Here is an 18,275-nt window from a genome sequence, read left to right on the forward strand (position 1 = left end):
CCATATGTTTCTGGAATACATATTTTCCTCTTTAGCACTGCCTACCAGGTGTTGGCTGCACGGCTTTCCAACTGGCTGGCGGCACTGCCAATCTGGCCAGAGCTTCTGCCAGGTGGCTAACAGGTTCGCCCGAATGTTTTCATCTTGAGACTCAACCTTACTGGGGAGAGGGTGGGGAGGAGCCCGCAGCATGTATGCTGGGTACATGGCATGCAGACACTGGCATCACCAGGCATCAGAGGAGAGCTGAAGCCAGGTAAGATCAGCCAGCTTTCCCTGGGTGAGCCTTGAGTCTCATATACAATGACTGACAGTGAAGACAATGGTGATGCAGTCTACTGTTACAAGGAAACTGGCAAATGTTCTTCGTGCCACCAAGTCAATGAGGGTAAGGAAAAGGCACTAGTCCTGGGGTGCTTTCCAACATGTGAAGCTGAAGAATTTGATCTATCAACCACACTGCCAGAGGCAGGCTCCCTTCCAACCCATGCCAGCACATCGCAGTGAAGTCCTCCATAAATTAGGCTCTGCCACACACATGCAAAGCTTCTGCTTCCAAAGCACAGAAGAGAAGAGCAAAAGTCAAACAGGAGGAAGCTGGCATGTTTCTGTATTCTTAGGGCTTAGCTCATCCTTCACTTGGAGAAGGCTGAAATCCAGCCTATGCAAGCCCAGAGTGCAGAATAGCTGAAGACTATAGGCAATATGAGCAACATATGGGAGAAAGAAATGCATCTCTAACAAAAGAGGAAATGCATTCTGAGGAAAAAGCCTTGGGTCCTACAGAGGATGTCTGGATCAGGATGAGGAACAAAGCCACGAATAACCTACAGGGTCACAGGGGATTCAAAGCCCAGCGTCCAATTCAAGGCTATTTCAAGAGGATAGTATAATTCAGTGTCAGCGGTCACGGTCCTATAAATAAGTCATGAACCATAGAGCAAAGCATCTGAAAGCTTCCACAAAAGAAAACATTTAGCTCTGCACAGCCTTCACAACTCTGATAGCTGTGCAATAATCAGTCATACTGTTCACACAGAGAAAGCCCCATCAGCTCCCTCTTATCTGCTTTGGTATGGTATTAACCATCTTACCAGGCACAGTATCAGGGCTTGGTTCAGAGTTGCCAATCCACGTGTTTGTAGGCTGAAAAGACCACGTATAACCCGTTGCCAAATCATGTGACCAACCACAGAGGTCTTCAGGGAGATCAAAGTTGCAGTTGAAGTCCGCAGGGAGATGGAAATCTTATAAAAGGAAATAGAAGCAAAATAAAGTTGGATTAAAAAATTACCTACTCATGAAGGGTTGCTATTGAAAACCAACCCAAAACAAAAATAGATAGTAAGCCATAAACACTGAAGAAAGCATGAAATCTCACTCACACTGATGCTTTTAACCTATCTCACATTTCGTCAGCTCCCAGGATCAGCTTTAAGTTCTGCATCATCAAAATGCTCACACCACGTCCTGTAGCTAATCCACCAAACCAAGCAAATATAAAAGCAAGTACCAAATGCTTCCAGACTCTAATCAGCACCTTCTCTTCATCTCCTAAGGCGGTCAAATATTAACTGCCTTCTTAAATGTCAGGGAAGAGCGCTTCCTGAGTGCCCTGTGCTCATCAGTTCCTGCTCTGGCTCCAAAAGGAGAATCTCAAGTGCTCCAGAAACCCAGCTCCTGAGTGACAGATCTAGCCACTTGCACCAGACGGGAGCTGTCTGTCAACGTGGTGAGCTGTCACTCACCGCTTCCTACCTTCTCGTGGAAATGCTACCAGGGTAAATGTGGGGCCACCATGAGCTCAAGCTTTTGGATTCTGAGTGAAAGGAGCCAGCCTCTATTTCTAGCTCTGCTGTGGACCCAACACATGGTCTTTGGGCAAGTTATTTAACTTTTCAACTGTGAAACAGGAGCAGAGCTAATTCCCCTGTGTCAACACCTTTAAAAGCTCTGGAGAGCCTTCTTGCAGAGACAGCTCCGTGGGTAGGAGGGCACATGCCAGGGGCTGCATGTAGCAACAAGGCAGCTGCTGGCTCCTTCAGCCAGGGAAGCAGCCGGAAGGCACGGAGGCTGCAGAAATGGTCTGAGACCACCCCAAGCACTCAGAGGACACTCACGTCAGAGCCCAATTATAGGCTGGGTTTTTCCTAAGCAAAGAGGAAGTTTTAAATCACAGTGCTCACAAAGTGAGCGATAGCCAGAAGGAGTTGAGTGACTCAAGTGATAGGCATCAGGGAAACTTTTCTGCAAGAGGCAGAGGGCTTTCTTTACATGCTCCTACTTAGAAATAAAACAACGCAGATCATGAATCCTTTTATTCCAATCTAATCTCATACCCTGGAGAGCAGCATTGTTTCTGTTTGGCTGTCATAAATCTGATTGTCCAGAGAAACACATTCATTGTTTATGAAGCATGAGAATGAAAATTGTTGCTAAATCTGAGGGAAGCTGACAGGGAGGCTGGTTCCACGGTCCATGGCACACTCCCCTTGCTCTCTTGCCCTGGACTGCACCCAGGAATTATTTTCTTGCAGAGACTGTTACTGGTCTAAATTTCCTCTCGGCAGCTTCCCAAGTGCCTCAATGGTAGCAGGGTTGCACAGGCAAAGAAATGAGAATCAGGCTCTTCGAGCTACTTCTGCAACTTGCATTTCCAGAAGTGAACTACAGTAGAATTCTGATGGGTGGTGTGAAAAAGCTAATTAATGTTCCGTTTAAAATTTATTTATCTTAAAACTCATTAATTTTTAATCTAGGACTGGAAGCTGAAGTGACAGTAGTCCTAGGAGCTGTCTCAAAGGATAGCTTTTCCTCATGAGATTTCTCACTGAAGCTCTTGTGTAAATGCCTCAGCCTCAGTGCTGAGGCCCAGGCTCTGCTGTTATGCCCAGGGGCATGCATCTCCTGCACAACCAACCCTGCACAGCTCTGCCAGGCTCTCTCCCCTTAACCTGGACATTTCACAAGCTTTAGATGCTCAAAACCCCTTTGCAAAGAGCAGAAGAATATGACACCTACTTTTAAAGGTAGGGATCTGAAGTAGAGAAGATTAGTTCCCCACAGCACTGCCTCTTAACAAGCACAGCATGTAGTCTAAACTAACACTCAGCTTCTTCTACAGTCCGAATAGGCAGGCAAACACCACAGATACCAAACCATCCCCTGTACTTCTGATAGTCATCTAAGACTGAAGGGACAAACTCCTTCCTGGAGTTAGTGTTCTCCTCTCTCTGCTGCCCGCACAAGGAGCCCAGACTTCCCTCCAATACTTTAAGCAGCTCATATTAGGGAAGATGGTCCGTAACAGACAGGTGTTCAGGACATCAGCCTTCTTTACATGTTGTGATCTCTGCAAAAGGAGCCCTGTGTGCCAGGCAGTCTGAATCTTGTCCCTGAATCACCTGCTGAATGTATGACACCCAGCCAAGCAGATGTGGAACAGAGGCGACTAAACAGTGCACTAAGGGAGTTTTTTCAGGTCACGTAAGGAAGCTGGGAGAGCAGCTCTTCAAGTCTTGTACCCTAAGGACTGAATTAGCTGCTCTCTCTTGCTCTTGCATCCTCCCTTGATATAACTTACCAGATTTTGGCAGGTTTTGTTCATTTTTTTATCTTGGCCTATCACTAATAATATTACTCCAAGCTTTCCAGGAATCAGCCCCATGTGTAGGAGCTAATGGGAAGATAAGCGTATTTCCTTAGCTCTTAACCCACCATTTATTGAGATAAAGATGTGCTGCTCTGATACATACCCTCTTCCTCTCCACAGCTATCACCACACTCAGTTGCCTCTTCATCAGTTGGGTATGGGGTAGTGGGCTCTTCACTCTTCAAAGTGGGCACCAGCGTCTCTGCAGTGGGCTTCGCATCTGAAAAAAATGGAGTAGAGCCGCTATTTGCAACAGATAGCACAAAAAGCCCACGCAGGAGGAAAAAAAGAAAAAAAATCTTTTTCTCGTGTTCTTATAATGGCAGAAAGACATAGAACAAGAATATCATAAAATTTCCACATGCTAAAAATCTCAGCGTGGTTTGAACTTCAAGTGAACTGGCTGTTTCCATATGGGAGTTCCTTTGATTTAGAGTTCCCATTGGGCAAGGCTCTCCTCTAGACATATATGCTACTTTTTCTCTTAATTTTTAATTTATACTGGTGTTGGCAATCCACTTTGCTGTCACTACTGGATAAGAGAGATCATAGGCAGAATGACTTTTTCTTTCATACAGACATATGACACCTTAAAAAAACCACACACACAACATTCCCACCAATTGTGCCAATTTACAAAACAAGTCACTCAAACTCACAAATGGCATAACTGCAACGGACCCAGAGGATCCCCTAGCACGCTCGGCCTTGCTGCAGAAAGCATCTGGTTTCACACTCCAGGCTCCTGACTATGCTTTCAAAGGGTCTGTCCAATTTCCCTCTCTCCAACATAGCCTGCATGAAACAACCTCCAAGCAGGTGTCAGGGGAAATTTAAGCAAGAAAGGGAAGGATATTAAGATCAACAGTAAACGACATTAGGTTCCAGCAGTCTCTCCTTTCACGGGTGTGTTAACTAGAGTGCAGCAGGATTGATTCATTCCACTTTTAAAAAAAGGCCGCTTTGCTCAGTTATGTGTGATTGCATTTCTTTGTCGGCACCCTTCAGGATATCATTTAATAAAGCCAGAAGCAGGAGGAAATGGCTAAATACATTGAATATTTTCCATAGGCTCCTTTCTGCCCTTTTATTTTCCTGTTATTAAATGTGTTGCACATAAACTCTCAGGGTCTTTTTATTTTTTTTTCCAGTGGCTGTCTTTTGTTCAGGATAAAATACCAAATAACCTCAAAGTCTTTTAATTTCTAAGTTCAAATCTGTTACAACCCTAAAAAACTCCGAACGCAACCAAGAAGCAAATTGCAAGCAGCCAGGCACAGAAAAATGTCATAAAAAAAGAAAAGAATAAAAAAGCAGCAGGTGAAGGCAACATATCAAAAGCTGCAGGTTATTTAGAACTGGTACTTTTTTTTTCCTTTTAGGTTGTTATTCTTGTATATTGAGATTTATAGTTGAAATGTGACAGTGTGGAAGGACCTTGAAAGCCAAGTCCCATACGGGACACAGATGCTGAGCGGATGTAAATCAACAGTGTTGCACTGCCCTGGACAAGCCACAGAAATATATCTTGAAAAATCAGTTACCATGGCAGAGGCGCAACATGATGGTTACAAGAGATAATGAAAATAGCAGAGAGAACAGCGTGATGTGTGAAATGGAAAGTGAAAAAGAGAGGTCTTGCTTGCTCACTTTCTCTCTCCCTGGTCTAGCAAGTGTCTGTGCAACTGGTGGTAACTGCTGATCAAAATGCAAAGTCACTGAGCAATTGAAACCAGATGTTTGGAACTTCAAAGGAGAGAAAACCAGCTGCTAGTGAACATTCATCAATCTCCGCTCTTCAGAGGAAAAATTTTGGCAGGTCTTTGAAAAAATTCAATTGCTGACTGCCTGCTTCCCAATTTTTGAGCTACTAGCCAACTAGTTTGTGAGCCCAGTTGCTGTTAGGCTACCTGTTTGACCCAGTAATTAAGATGTTTGTTGCTGATAAGAAATACAAACAGCTGGGCAGGCTGCATGTGGGTTGGCCCTCACTTGAAAATATTTTCAGTCAGCTTGTTTTAATCCCTCTCTTTATCTTGTTCCCAAGCAAGAGCAATCGCCTGGGTTTTCACAACCAGTTCTGTAATGTGCCTGGGAGGACTGTATCTTGGCATTGTCAAGGACTGCTGCATGTAGCCTGCATGGATTTAACATGCAGATAATGCCATGGACTATCTCTGCTCCCCAGGTTGCATCAGGGACATAAATGCTTTTTATAGCATTTTACATAGCAAATCCACCAGATTACAAGCCCTGCTCTGATTACAAAGTGGAATGCCTGTAGATCAATAAAGCTACGAATATTTATGACTTGGCAGTTGAGTTTTAAACATTACAATGTGCAAATGATTAGACGGCCACTCTGGGAAATGACCATAAAGCACCCTGCCTGGAAAAAACATGGGCTGTTGCTGCTGATATTGAAACTGAATGTGGACATAGCAGTAAAAGAAAACTTGGACCAAAAATAGCACAAGAAGTTGAGGATGCCAAATCTCTCATCCTCTAATTTGGAGAGCAGCAATGAAGGGGCTTACATGTACGTGGTTGGAGGTCTTGTGTGACTGCCTCCCTTTCCAGAAGTGACACAATGCTGTGATGCACCAGCCAGCATTTGTCTGCAGAGTATCTGGCAGCTGGAGGTTTCTGGGAGCTGCCAGAAGCAGAGATGTGAGAGCTGCCTGACCGCTTCTGCACAGAGCCTCAACTCCTGCTGCTTGCACGAAAGCTACTGTGCCTGCTTCTCCTACAACATCCCCAAAATGTTGTAAGATTTAAACTAAGATCTAATCTCGATTTAAAGTTTAGATCACTTACAATGGATTCCCAGTCTAGGGGGAGATCTGCCATTGACTTCAAAGATGACAAATTATCATTATTAATTGTGTGCACGTGTTCTGTGATTTGCTGTTGTTTGTAATCCATCTCACAGCACATCACAGGAAGAAAGGGTAGCGAAGACTCCACAAAAGAGTGGAAAAGAGCTCTGTGTCTTTTAAGCTCCCTAGAACAGGAATCGTTACAAGAAAATCCTTTCTACAGATGCGTTTACAAAATGGAAATCATACCTCTTTATCACCGACATCTGGACACCAGATTCAGATTTAGTCAGATTATTAAAAAATAAACCAGGAACAACTAGCCCCTGGCACTGAAAAGCTAGCACCAGACACAATGAGCTGTTGGGTGCATTTTTGCCTTTTGGGGGTGAAACTATGGAGCAATCAATCACCACCGAGCTTCAGAAAGGTCAGAAAGGCATAAACTCTACTGATCCCAGTGAGTGTGTTAAGATAGTTTTCACCTCTGAATTATAAGTAATGGTGGCTATAAGGCATAACAGTCGTGAAAAACAGGTGGGCAAAAGCGAACAAACTTCACTGGTCTTAGAAATGTTGTAGAGGTGTCACAGAGTTAACTCCCTAGCCTTGTCTGCAAAAGGATTTCCACATGGGTTTTAATGAGATGAACAGTTGTTTTTACAGCAAACCCTTATCGTGACATCTCAAGACACCTGTACTGGTCACAGTATCCCCTTTTATGCATCCCTGCTTCTCTTTCTACTTTTTGTCTTATCCATTTGGATTAAAAAGCCCAAATGTAATTTAACAGGGAGAGTGGGAAAGTCTGCACAATATATAGATAAAAGATCTGAAAGGAGGAACAAGGGAGTCGGGGACAAATCCCACATGGGGCTCTGTGTGAAAGCTTGGATTGGGGTCCAAACATTGCTGATACACGTTGTGTCAAGGCCAGTTCCTTTCAAGTTTAGAAGTAAAAAGATGGGCTCAGGCCACACTGTAGGTCCTGCCTTCAGCGCTGCAGTGTCCCTGCCACAGTATGGCCCCGAGGTAGTATAGCAAGGAGAAAAATAACCTTAAACTTGCATTTTGCTGGTTTAGCACTTGCCACAGACCTGATGGGAGTTGGTAAGCAGAGGCACTGGGTCTCCTACCTGTCCAGTCACAGCCCAGCACTTCCAGGCGCATTCCTATTCCTGCTGGGGACCACCTCTCTGGGTACACTCGGATATACTGGGCAGGAATAGGGTCAAACCTCCGGACTTCAGGGATATCATAGTGGATGTTGCCTTCAAAAAGCTACAGAGAGAGAAAGAGAGAGAGAGAAAAGGCAAGTGATATGTGTATCCCACATGTTCTCCACCAGACTTGATAACTTGGGTCTGGTCAGACACAGCTGCAGTTTGAAATAGTTTAACTGTCCAAATTCAGGTCATCAAGTCCAGCTGAGCAGGAATTGGGCTGTTCCTCCTTAGTTGCAAGAGGACCAGACAGGTTGTTTCTAAGAAACTTGCACAATTTCTCTTGGCCTCCGCTTTATATCCAGGGGTCAGATACTGATTCAAGCCACGCAGGGGAAGCCTGGGGAACTTCCACAAACTTCACATACAAAGAAGATCAGATTTGTCCTTTGGCAAATAAAGAAGCTACTGTATGTTCTAGGATAGTGCAAATGCTCAGTTTTCCTCACAGTCTAAGTATTGCTGCTTTTCAGCTTATGTGCACGAACTCAAGTCTGTGAGGAATAAACAGAGGGCTATAGATAGCATCAGGCCTTCTAAGACACATTTGTAGGATCAAGAAAAATGAAGTTACATGAATTTTTGTAAGCAGATGAGTTTGCATAAAACCAGAAGAGGCAGTAACAGAGAATTCACTTGTTCCTCAAGCCCCCTGCCACTCCCATACTGCTAAGCAGAATGATTATTGGGAACTCCAACAATATGGAAAAAACACAGGGAATTTCAGGGTCACACCAGTGTGGCAAAAGGGACATCAGATATAGTGAATTTCCCAAACAGAAGTTGTGATTCATTTTCCTCTTTCAGAGACACAAGCCGCAACAGCAAAACCTTTCGCTTAAAAATATGGAATTAGTTTGTGACAAACATAATTGAACACACCAGCTTGTGGGCTCTGACCTGCAGGAGCTGGGAGGGGCAGAAGCTGACGTCCTCATCCCCAGGTCTGGTCCACAATAAGAAAAGGAAAGGAAATTGCCATCCCTGGGACAAGGTGAAATCTATACCTTCTAGTACAGCTAGGGAGCAGGACCAGGGGACACAACCTGGGATTTCATGGTGACAACACAAACTCTCAAGGTTTCTGTGGGGAGAAACAGCTAATTTCCCAAGATTCCATCAGGCAGACTGAAGACAGCCAAAAATATATCTCATTTTGCAGCTGCTTCAGGCAGCACCTACCTTGGCTTGCGTTGTTTTGGGGTCCTGGATGAAGTCCCAGTCCTTTCCATTCATGCTGTAAGCCACCTTAAATTTCTTCACAAAGGAGCGGGACTCAGTGGTGGTCACACTGTCCCCTCCACGAGCCCCCTGGATAATGACGCCTTTGATATTCTTTGGGATACCAAGGTCCACCTGCAGCCACTCCTCCCCAGGCTGGGCTTGGGGGATGCGGGGAAACCAGCCTGAGCGGCTGCTCACCAGACGAGCCATGCTGGGAGACCAGTCATAGCCTCTGATGGAAGAGGCCGAGATCTGTGAGTCAGGGATGAGGCCAGAAAGCATTCCCAGCAAGTTGGAACAGGGTGAATCTGCAGGAAAAGGAAAGAGTATGACCAACTAGGGAGGCTGAAGGGAGCATTTGTGGTTTTCCTTGCATATTTAAGCTCTGGGCAATTAGCCCTTGCCACTGGGGCCTGTGAGCCTGTCCCCCTAGCACATCCCTTGGTGCTCCCCCTCCATGACGCTCAGTGTCACCACTCCCATCCCAAGCAGCTGTGGGGGACAGCACCCTATGACAGGCTGTCCAAGGGACAGAGAGGAGGGCTAAAGCAGAGGAGAGGAGGGGAGCCTTACCGGTGATGCGGCAGCCATACAGCTCCAGCCTCAGGGCAATGCCATTGTGCCAGCTCTGGGGACGGATACGCACAAAACGTGTGAGCACTGGACTGTGGATCTTGTTGAGAACCACCTCTGTGGCGTCCTCATTAGCTTGAAATGTCTGCAAGAGAGACGAGGCACAAATATAGTTACAGCCTCTTCAAGCAGAAAGAGACAACCAGATCAGCAGTCAAAATAATCTCAACAGGAAAAACCAAGGAGGGGTTTTCTGGGCAGGGCCAGCCTCCAGCCAGGGCAAGCATCCAGGGGCAGGCAGAGATAGCTGAGCCACCACTAGGACAGCATGGTGGATGGACTTATCCATCAGTCTAGAGACCCAGGAGTTTGCTGTCCCACTGCCGCTCACAGCACCCTGAGGCATCTCAGACTATCAGGCCACAGCTGCTTTGAACTCCCCCCGGAACCTAGAACTGCTCCATCATAAAGGGCCACATGTCCCTGAATGCTGTGTGAGATCTTGCCTCTCTCCCACAGGTAAACGGGCTGACATCCTGACATGTCCTCACACCGATTATGTGCAAGCAGCGGCACGGGCAGGGAGAATGCTGCCTCTGCTTGGGGCGACGAGCATCTGTCTCAGCCAGCCTCTTGCTCCTGCCTCTTCGTGGCACACCCGCAGCATGCCACACAGAGACAGCTTTTTGGACAAGTTTATGATCCAACATGATATGAAAAGGCTTCTGCCTTACCAGATGGTCATAATCAATAACTACCAGATGGATGTTAGATCCAGTTCTCCTTCCCATTATTTTAATAGGCTGGATCAGGACTGTATACTTGTGTTCCTGTTTCAGGCTGCAGAGCCATAGTGGAGGAAAAAAGAGAAAGAATAGGAAATGCCCAACCCGAGGGCAATTTTCAACACTTTTTCTGCTCCCAGCATAAAACACTAAGTTGACAGGCTGAGGCTGCAGGCGTTGCCCACTTTCCCTCCACCTGCAATGAGATGCTGGCTGGGCTCTTCTGCAGCCTCCTATTCTTCATATGCCATGCTAAGCACAGGTGGTCCCGCTAAGCTGAGAGCAAAGCAGGACAGTGTAATCTCTGGCAAGATATCTTCCTGTCAGAGGCAAGAGTCAAACCATTTGACTGCAGATCCCTGTGACCTGGGACGGAAAAAAGAGTGGGGCTGTATCCTGACCTCTCACCTTGAATACTGGTTAAGCATTTTATAAGCCTCCCACCGCTCTAGGTGGGCAGACCAGCCCATCTCCAGGATCCAGTATGCAAGAGAGGAATGGCAGCTGTTCACAGCACCAGAACTAGCTCTGAGCTGCCCTTGTGCATCACCAGCCTGGAACAGCAGCACTCCTGCCAGGGCAGGGAGCAAGCCACCCTGCAGAGGGTCTTGGCTGCAAATCTGGCTGGTAATTGGGATTTGGTGTTGATGTGAACTTGAGCAGAAATGCTAATCCAGAGAATATCTATCATGCTGCTACAGTTTAGCAACACAGCATGGTTTATGTGTTTTTAATATCCTATTTTATCCTTTCTGACCCCACACCCCATCCTTTTCCTTGCTCAGCAGACACCAAATACCCTTCTTTCCAGCAGGAGAGCTATAAGAAGAGTGGTTACTGTGAAACACTCTCCAGGCATGTGTGTGCGCATTTGTCTTGTAAACCTGTGGGAACACACATACACACACACACGCAGAGGCTGAAAGGATATATTTCCACACCACGGCAAAGCCTCCAGCTTTATGTCAACACAGAAGCTGACACACAACACCTTAACTCTGAACCTAACACCGGAGGGCAGGAAATATTTATCTGAGCTGGTGCAACTATTTTAGCATAAGGAGCAGCACATCAGGTCAGCCTAAATGTCCCTCTGTCCCAGGGGGCAGCTCCTGATTGTGGCCCCAGGAGACGCCCAGGGGCAGTAAGCCTGGGGTGTCTTTTCCTGGCAAACTCTCTTCGCTTTCCACAATTAGCAGTTTGAAGACTTCATGAGCCAAAGGTTGCATATGGACCAGCATGTTTAACAGTCACTGATGAGGTTTGCTGCTCTTTTTGGTTTAACATATTTCCAGTTCTGTTCTTTTTTTAGCTCACTTCACACATACGAGCATCAGGGGCCAGAATCCAAATTTACACCAGCGTAATTTGTTGCTGACTTCTGCTGACTTCTGCAAAGTCAAACTTGACAGAAAGCAGAAGCAGGACTGAGCCCAAAAACTTTAGCACTACCCACATGCATTGCTGAAAACATCTCTTACACGACCTTAGTCCCAACCACCTGCTTCCAAGGAGAGCAACCTCAGCTCTGCTTCAGATTTGGGGCCCAGCAATTTCCTCAGACTAGATCACATTCAACAAGCTACGTAACTCTGAACTGGGGCCTTGCCATTCTGGTCTGCCAGTTTATGAGGGCAGAAATGGCACCTGACTTCCAGCTCTAGTAACAGTCGCTTGAGCAAGATCTGCCCCAGCTTCTGAAGAGCTTCAACTGATCATTAGGAAGTCACTGCTTTGCACCCTGCAAGTGTAACAGAAAGAGGCCATTTTCAGAGGGCAGGTGCTTAGTGCTGTTAGAGAAGAAGGGTCCTCCCATGTGCCTGGCCTTTCAGCCAAGTGGAAATGCATGCAAGCCCGCAGGTCCCAACACTGTTGACCAGGGTCTGACCCTGAGTGTACAGTTTCTCTGCACTGAAAATGCTGACCCCAGAGTCTGAGCGTTCCGTGGAGAGAGTCCCATTGACTTGAACAGGCTCTACATCCTGCCTCAAATTAGCACTCATGGCATGGGAAGAACTAGCAGGAAGATGTGTGAAATCGGGAGTGCCAAGAAAGCAAAGATTTCTTCCCCCTTACCAAAATAGAACATTGCTATTCCTCCCATCCTATCTGCTTCCCATCCCACTCAGCACATATTTTGAGCCAAGTCTTCAAATGGTGTAAATCAACATATCGCCATCGAAGTATAAGAAGTCACAGTAATTTACACCAGCAGAAAAAAAAAATCTGGCTGTGATCTAGGGAGAGAGATAGATACACACTCAGCAGAGAGCACGCATGCGCATGCATAGGTACACGTGCTGAAGGATGACAGAGCCAAAAGACAAACGGGAAAAACATTAACAAATTAAAAGCACCTTCTGAGAATCAATCAAGGCAACTCATTTTCACTGCTGCATCAAAAAGCTGCCCATCCCCTCCCCATATACTTGATGTTTACTTCCATTTTAGTCCAGTCGGTAGGTCTACATATAAAAGTAAATTGGTAATCAATGACAGACAAACTGCTCAATTAATTTGATGCAGAAAGCAAGTGGCAGGAGATGGTGTCTAGGCCAGAGGACAACTGGGCAAGTTTTCCATGGATGCACAACATGTAGGCTCCACACCAACACTTATGAGTGGTATTTCTGACACGTTGGAACCCTTCAGGGTGACAGGGGGATTTCTGAAGCTGCATTAGTTCCAGAGGGTATGGGAATTATGCCAATGGCGGTTCAGAGTGAAGGGAGTGAAGGACAGGGAGGCAAAAAGCACCATGAAGTCGAACAAGCAGTGAGTCAGGGAGAGGGCAGGAGGTAACCTCTCTCCAGCTTTATTTATTGTGTTGCTTGGCCACTATGCAATTTCTTGAGGACCTAAAGAAAGCAGCTGGGGGAGGCAGAGGAGAAGGCCAAGGATGGCAGCAGCCCTGCCTTCGTCCATATGTATGTGTCTCTCTGGACTCACTAGATTTACTGCAGGATTATGTTACTCCCATGGAGACAGAGCCCTGGAACAGTGCATGCTAACAGGATTAGGCCTTCAGGATTTAGACAGAGAAGCATGAAGGAGAAAAGTAGCGGAGATTATTTTCCTTCCAGATAGGGAAGGAAATAAAATGGGGCATGTTTGATAGTGGGAGGATTCTGGCTCAAGTGGAGGGTGGATAGTTCTGGATTTATTAAATCCAGGAACAAGGCAGTAAAATAAAAATGATACTCGGCAACACTCAATAAAGCACAGCTATCAGGGCCAGGCTCTGTGTGCTGGGCTGGGCTTGCCAGTGCCTTGTCTTTAAGAGGCTCCACTCATATCTGGGAGTCACCAGGGACACGAGGAATGGCACTATATTAGCCTGCAAAGGAGATATCAGGCCCAGAAGCACAAACCTGCAGCCTTGCTAGGAAAACCAGAGCTGCAATTCTCCCCTGGTACTGCACCAAGGCTGAATGTCCTGCCTGCGAAAGCTGCAGAAGCAGGCTGGGACCTGGGGATGCTTCTAAGCAAACTCTCTGTACTATAATGTCTCTGTGCAGAAGCCCTTGTGGCTTTCCAGATGATCATGTAAGCTTTTCCTGTTTTTTCCAGACCAAGAACCCACAGGACTGAAAGCTTTTCTCTCTCTTCCCAGGTGAATGAACACAGGAGAACTAATTAAGAACTGAAAGGACAGAAGAATGCTCCTAAGGGAAGGCACAGGAATCTCTGAAGAGTCATCCTCAATATTTCCTGCCAGCACCAAACACCTCTAACGCCCCCAGCTACATGCACAACTGAGATATTTGGCTCTTTGGAGCATTTCAACTTGCCTTCTTGCATCCACCTGAAATACCAGGCTGGCAAAAAGCACAAAGTCATCAAATAAGCAGGAAATGGAAAATGCTTATCAGCTGACACTCACTGCCATTTCTTATCCACTGACTTCTACACGTTCTCTAAGCAAATGTTTCAGTTGGATCCACCCATTTTACACACAGAGCAATGGAGGCAATGACAATAATTATCACAGTCCAAACACACCCTAGATCCTCAAATCCATCCCATTCCTGAGTTCCTTGCCACACTATATAACCCCCGTGAACTGATCTCCACAGCTACTAACAGAGAGGGGCGCAGACCACATGGGAGCTGGAATCTGAGACCTTATGAAGGAAGTGGATCAGAATTGATGAACACTTTGTTTTCTGGTAAAATCCTCAAAGTTGAAGCTGTCTGTAGAGAATGTCCAAAACCAAAAGGTCAAATCCGGCCAGGTGCTCTTTTCCTTCCTTAGGTTCAAGAATGCGCTCTTGTTTTCTATAGATAAGATCTCAGCGCGAACATCAGGGACGCACACCACTGCTGCTGCCTGGAAGATAACCTCTCGGGCCATCAACCCTGGATGACACAGAGACAGAGGAAGATGCAACAGGGAGGCGGAAAGTCAGAGCAGCCTTTCTGGGGCAGGGGTTGTTTGGCCATGTCCCATGAGGACATGCTGGTCAGTAGTAAGGGGCGAGTGTGGGGCAACACATGGTGGTGGCACTTTCCTTTCTGCCTCCTCTCTTGAAGGACAGACAGAAAGACAGCTCTGCACCTTCGTTCAAGTCATTGGGTTGGCCTCTCCCCCTGACCCCACACACCCGCACCCTGGCAAGGACAGAGCATCACCCCCTGGGAAGTCTGAGGTGTGCTGGGCTGCGCTTTAAGAGGAGTGGGCTGCCAGGCGGGGGAAAGCCCAGCAGGGACGGGTCAGGAAGCAGAAGGTGTGAGTGTGGGGCTTCTCTCCTGCCAGCTGCAGACCTGTTGCTGTCTTCCCACTGCCTCCCTATCCCAGAAATGCAGCAGCACTGCAGCAGCACTTGGCATGGAAACAGCCCAGGCAGCCCTGTCTGCTGTGAGCTCATATGGACCCTGTTTTCCTCTGCTACATCCTGCCTTTCCTGTTTCCCTCGCCATGAGTGCCAGTGGCTGGGGACTCAAAGGTGAGTTGTCACATTTCACAGGGAAACACTCTGGTCCCACTCTCCTTCAGAAGGCCAGAGGGAAGGGAAGCAGGAGGGTGAAAGAGAGGAGGTCAGAACTCCCCACAGTCTGCAGAGAGCACGATACCCTCCCAACCCCTCCTGCACTCGCTGTTTTCCTTGTGCTTCAGTTCCTGATGAAGAATGTAATGTTAGCTGACCCACCTATAATATGGCAGAGCTTTGCTTTTGGCCCACACAGCTGGCAGAAATTCAGAGCAGTGTTTGATACACCCCATATGCATATGTGTGCATGTGCATATATATATATATGTGTGTGTGCATGTGTGTATATATATATACACACACGTATATATCTGCATATACAGAGAGGAATAGAGAGTCCCTGTCTGTTCACCCATTTCCCTCCCTCCTCTTTCCTCATGGCACCAAATCAAGCTGCGGCAGACTTGACAAATCTATTTGGCATGGTTCGCTCCACTGTTGCAGCCTGAACCGTGTGGAACACCGCACTGATGCAGGGAGGAATCTGCACCTTGAATACAGACATCTGGGAGTTTACCTAACACAGGAATGGCAGGGATTAATGTGAGTGGGGAATTCAGGGCCAGAGACTGCCAGCACCAGGCCCGTGAGCAACAGGCTTAGCCCTGGCCCCACTGCAGCTTGGCAGCTGGTGGCTGGTCTTTCAGCAGGGAGGAAAAGCAGTCACATGGATGCAAGAGATAGGGGAACCACCAAATAGCAATTACTTATCTTCCAGCATTGGGAAGTATCTGCTAAGTTGAGGCCACAACATGAGAACAAAGTGAGACTGCAATAAAGGAGTAAAATGGGAGAGGTTTGTTTTTAACTCTTTCTCATGAAAGAGAAAACAAAGCAGATAAAAGCTGATAGGACTCAAAGCCAAATCCTGAAATTGTGGCAATTCTTGTAGCTATGTAACTGCTTTGGGCTGACACCAGCCAGGCTTCAGGGTCTTGCTAGAGCAATATAAAGTGATCCAGCAGCACCGCAATCTGCCCTGCTGTCCTGCTCCACACTGACTGAGGAGTCACTGTCCAGTGCCTGGGACTACAACAGCATCACATCTACTTTCCCCTGTGACTAAAATCATTCTCCAGGCCAGATTTACACCCCAGTTAGGCTCAGAAAGGTAAATTTATTGCCATTGGTTATTTGAAACACTGAACTGTGTATTTAGCCCATCTCTTGGCCTGGTGTGTTGCCAATCCTCCACCTGCCTCTGCTTGCAGACACAGTGAGACTTCAAACACACTCATTTCTGCAGGGTGCTTGGGGTGAAGAAAGATGGCCCTAGTTTACATAAAGGTCTGACAGGGTCAGTGGGCCCATGTAGAGCACAGAGCCTCCACACCAGTGCACGCCCACCACATTAGGGTTATAAATGAGCTCTGCGATGAGTTGTGGCTCCAGAGCCAGCCCACTCAACCTGTGGAGAAGCCAGCTACAGAGTCTCTTATGGGGTGCTGGGCTACCCCATGCCTCTACTTCCCCACCTCTAAAACAGGACTATGTCACCTCACTGGCATGTGAGGAGCTGAAAGACACCATATACTGGAGGTATGAGACCCTGTTAGAGGCCCCTGCACAGAGAGAACTCATTCTGGGAAGCAGAGTGAATTTGAACTGAGACACACTTGTGGGGAAGGGGAAATCACATGGTCCGGAAGGGAAGGAAATGTCTAGATGCATCCTGGACAAGGCAAGCTACTGCATTTCATGCCAACAGTGCCTGTGCCAGCAAACAGAGGGGACAGCTAACGTAACAGAATCGCTGAGCAAGCAGAAATTGCTGGGATGCGTGGGTGGGGGGAGGAAGAGGTATGTGGGATCCCAGCCACTGAGTTCACACAAACAGATTATGGCACATCAACAAGGAGGACTTGAGCTGTGGCAGCATTGCTGGTGGTCACCACAGAAGAGCAGGTAATGTCTTTCCTGAAATTACCTTAACTGGGGTAACCCACACGACAAAGCCAAGCGACAGAGCAGGACCAGCCTGGCACAAGGGCTGCCTTAACCCCCCTCCCCATATGCCAAAGCTTCCATGTGAACCACCTCAAGCTTGCCTCACCTGGCCATGCAGCACCCCCTGCAAGGCTTGGAAGGGCTGAACACCCATATTTACCATCCCTTCTCCTCACTTCCATCTCTAGAGCCTCCTAGAAACAAGGGGAGAGCATACAGCAGCTCCCAGGGCTCAATGCACCATTGCTGACCATGCCTGCTAGCACAGATCCCACAGCTCTGGCAGCCTGAATTGCTCCTCATTATTTATTGTTTATTTTGTTCTCTGGGATGGTGTGATCCCCTCTTAGGATTTGTGCCCGTTCATTTCCAGGCCTCAGTAACTCCTGAACTACAGTTTCATGTGGTTTTGTGATTGTTAACCCAGCATGCAGACAGTGCTACCATCATAAAAGCTCAATGAATCTTATATGACAAAACACAGGCTGTGAAGGCATTTTCTCCTTCATTTGCAGTCAAAGAACATACTCTCGCCACCATGAAAGATGCAAGAGCAGCCAGGTTTTCCAAGGAATAGTGTTTCCTCATTGCTGTGCAGAGGAGAAAGGACTATTTCTGCTCAGAGCATCATCAGTCTTTTAACCCTCATCAGAAAAAATGTCCCTTACAGATTAAACCCTCTGGGCCTGTAAAATCTTTCTGTTCTCTTCCCTCCTGTCAGCTGCAAGACTCACCAAGGTGCATGCAAAGAGGCAAAAAGGCATTTACCTTGTGGTTTTTCCCATGTCGGTACATCATCCAGTCCTCCCCATTGGTGCTGACCTCCAGCTTGTAGGTACGGACATAGTAACCATTCTGGGTTTCTCTGGAGATGGCACCTTGTGTGGCAACGGCTGTAAGCACAGTCAGGAATTGGAGGTCCACCTTTCCAGGGGCAAAAGGGACAAGAGAGAGTGGTGACCACATGAGAGCCTAGGCTGGCTAGTTAGATTCTCCCTCTGTCTCTGAAAAATGAAAATCTGTGAACTTAGTCTGTCTCACTCCATCTGCAAGCACACATT

At 47.0% G+C, this 18,275-nt stretch overlaps 1 protein-coding gene across 6 annotated transcripts in view; it reads right to left on the reverse strand.

Moving 5' to 3' along the window:
- Window positions 1–18,275, reverse strand: part of NRP2 (neuropilin 2) — an 88,993-nt gene that overhangs the window by 34,207 nt on the left and 36,511 nt on the right. For all 6 annotated transcript variants that reach the window (XM_069860953.1, XM_069860950.1, XM_069860947.1 and 3 more), the window contains exons 7-12: window positions 17,983–18,138; window positions 9,492–9,636; window positions 8,877–9,226; window positions 7,608–7,752; window positions 3,756–3,872; window positions 1,095–1,247 (exon numbers count right to left, since the gene is read on the reverse strand). In XM_069860953.1, coding sequence (XP_069717054.1) covers window positions 1,095–1,247; window positions 3,756–3,872; window positions 7,608–7,752; window positions 8,877–9,226; window positions 9,492–9,636; window positions 17,983–18,138 — 1,066 coding nt within the window. The remainder of the gene's footprint in view (window positions 1–1,094; window positions 1,248–3,755; window positions 3,873–7,607; window positions 7,753–8,876; window positions 9,227–9,491; window positions 9,637–17,982; window positions 18,139–18,275) is intronic.

The sequence above is a fragment of the Phaenicophaeus curvirostris genome, chromosome 7 (genome assembly GCF_032191515.1).
Source record: "Phaenicophaeus curvirostris isolate KB17595 chromosome 7, BPBGC_Pcur_1.0, whole genome shotgun sequence".
Lineage (NCBI taxonomy): Eukaryota > Metazoa > Chordata > Aves > Cuculiformes > Cuculidae > Phaenicophaeus > Phaenicophaeus curvirostris.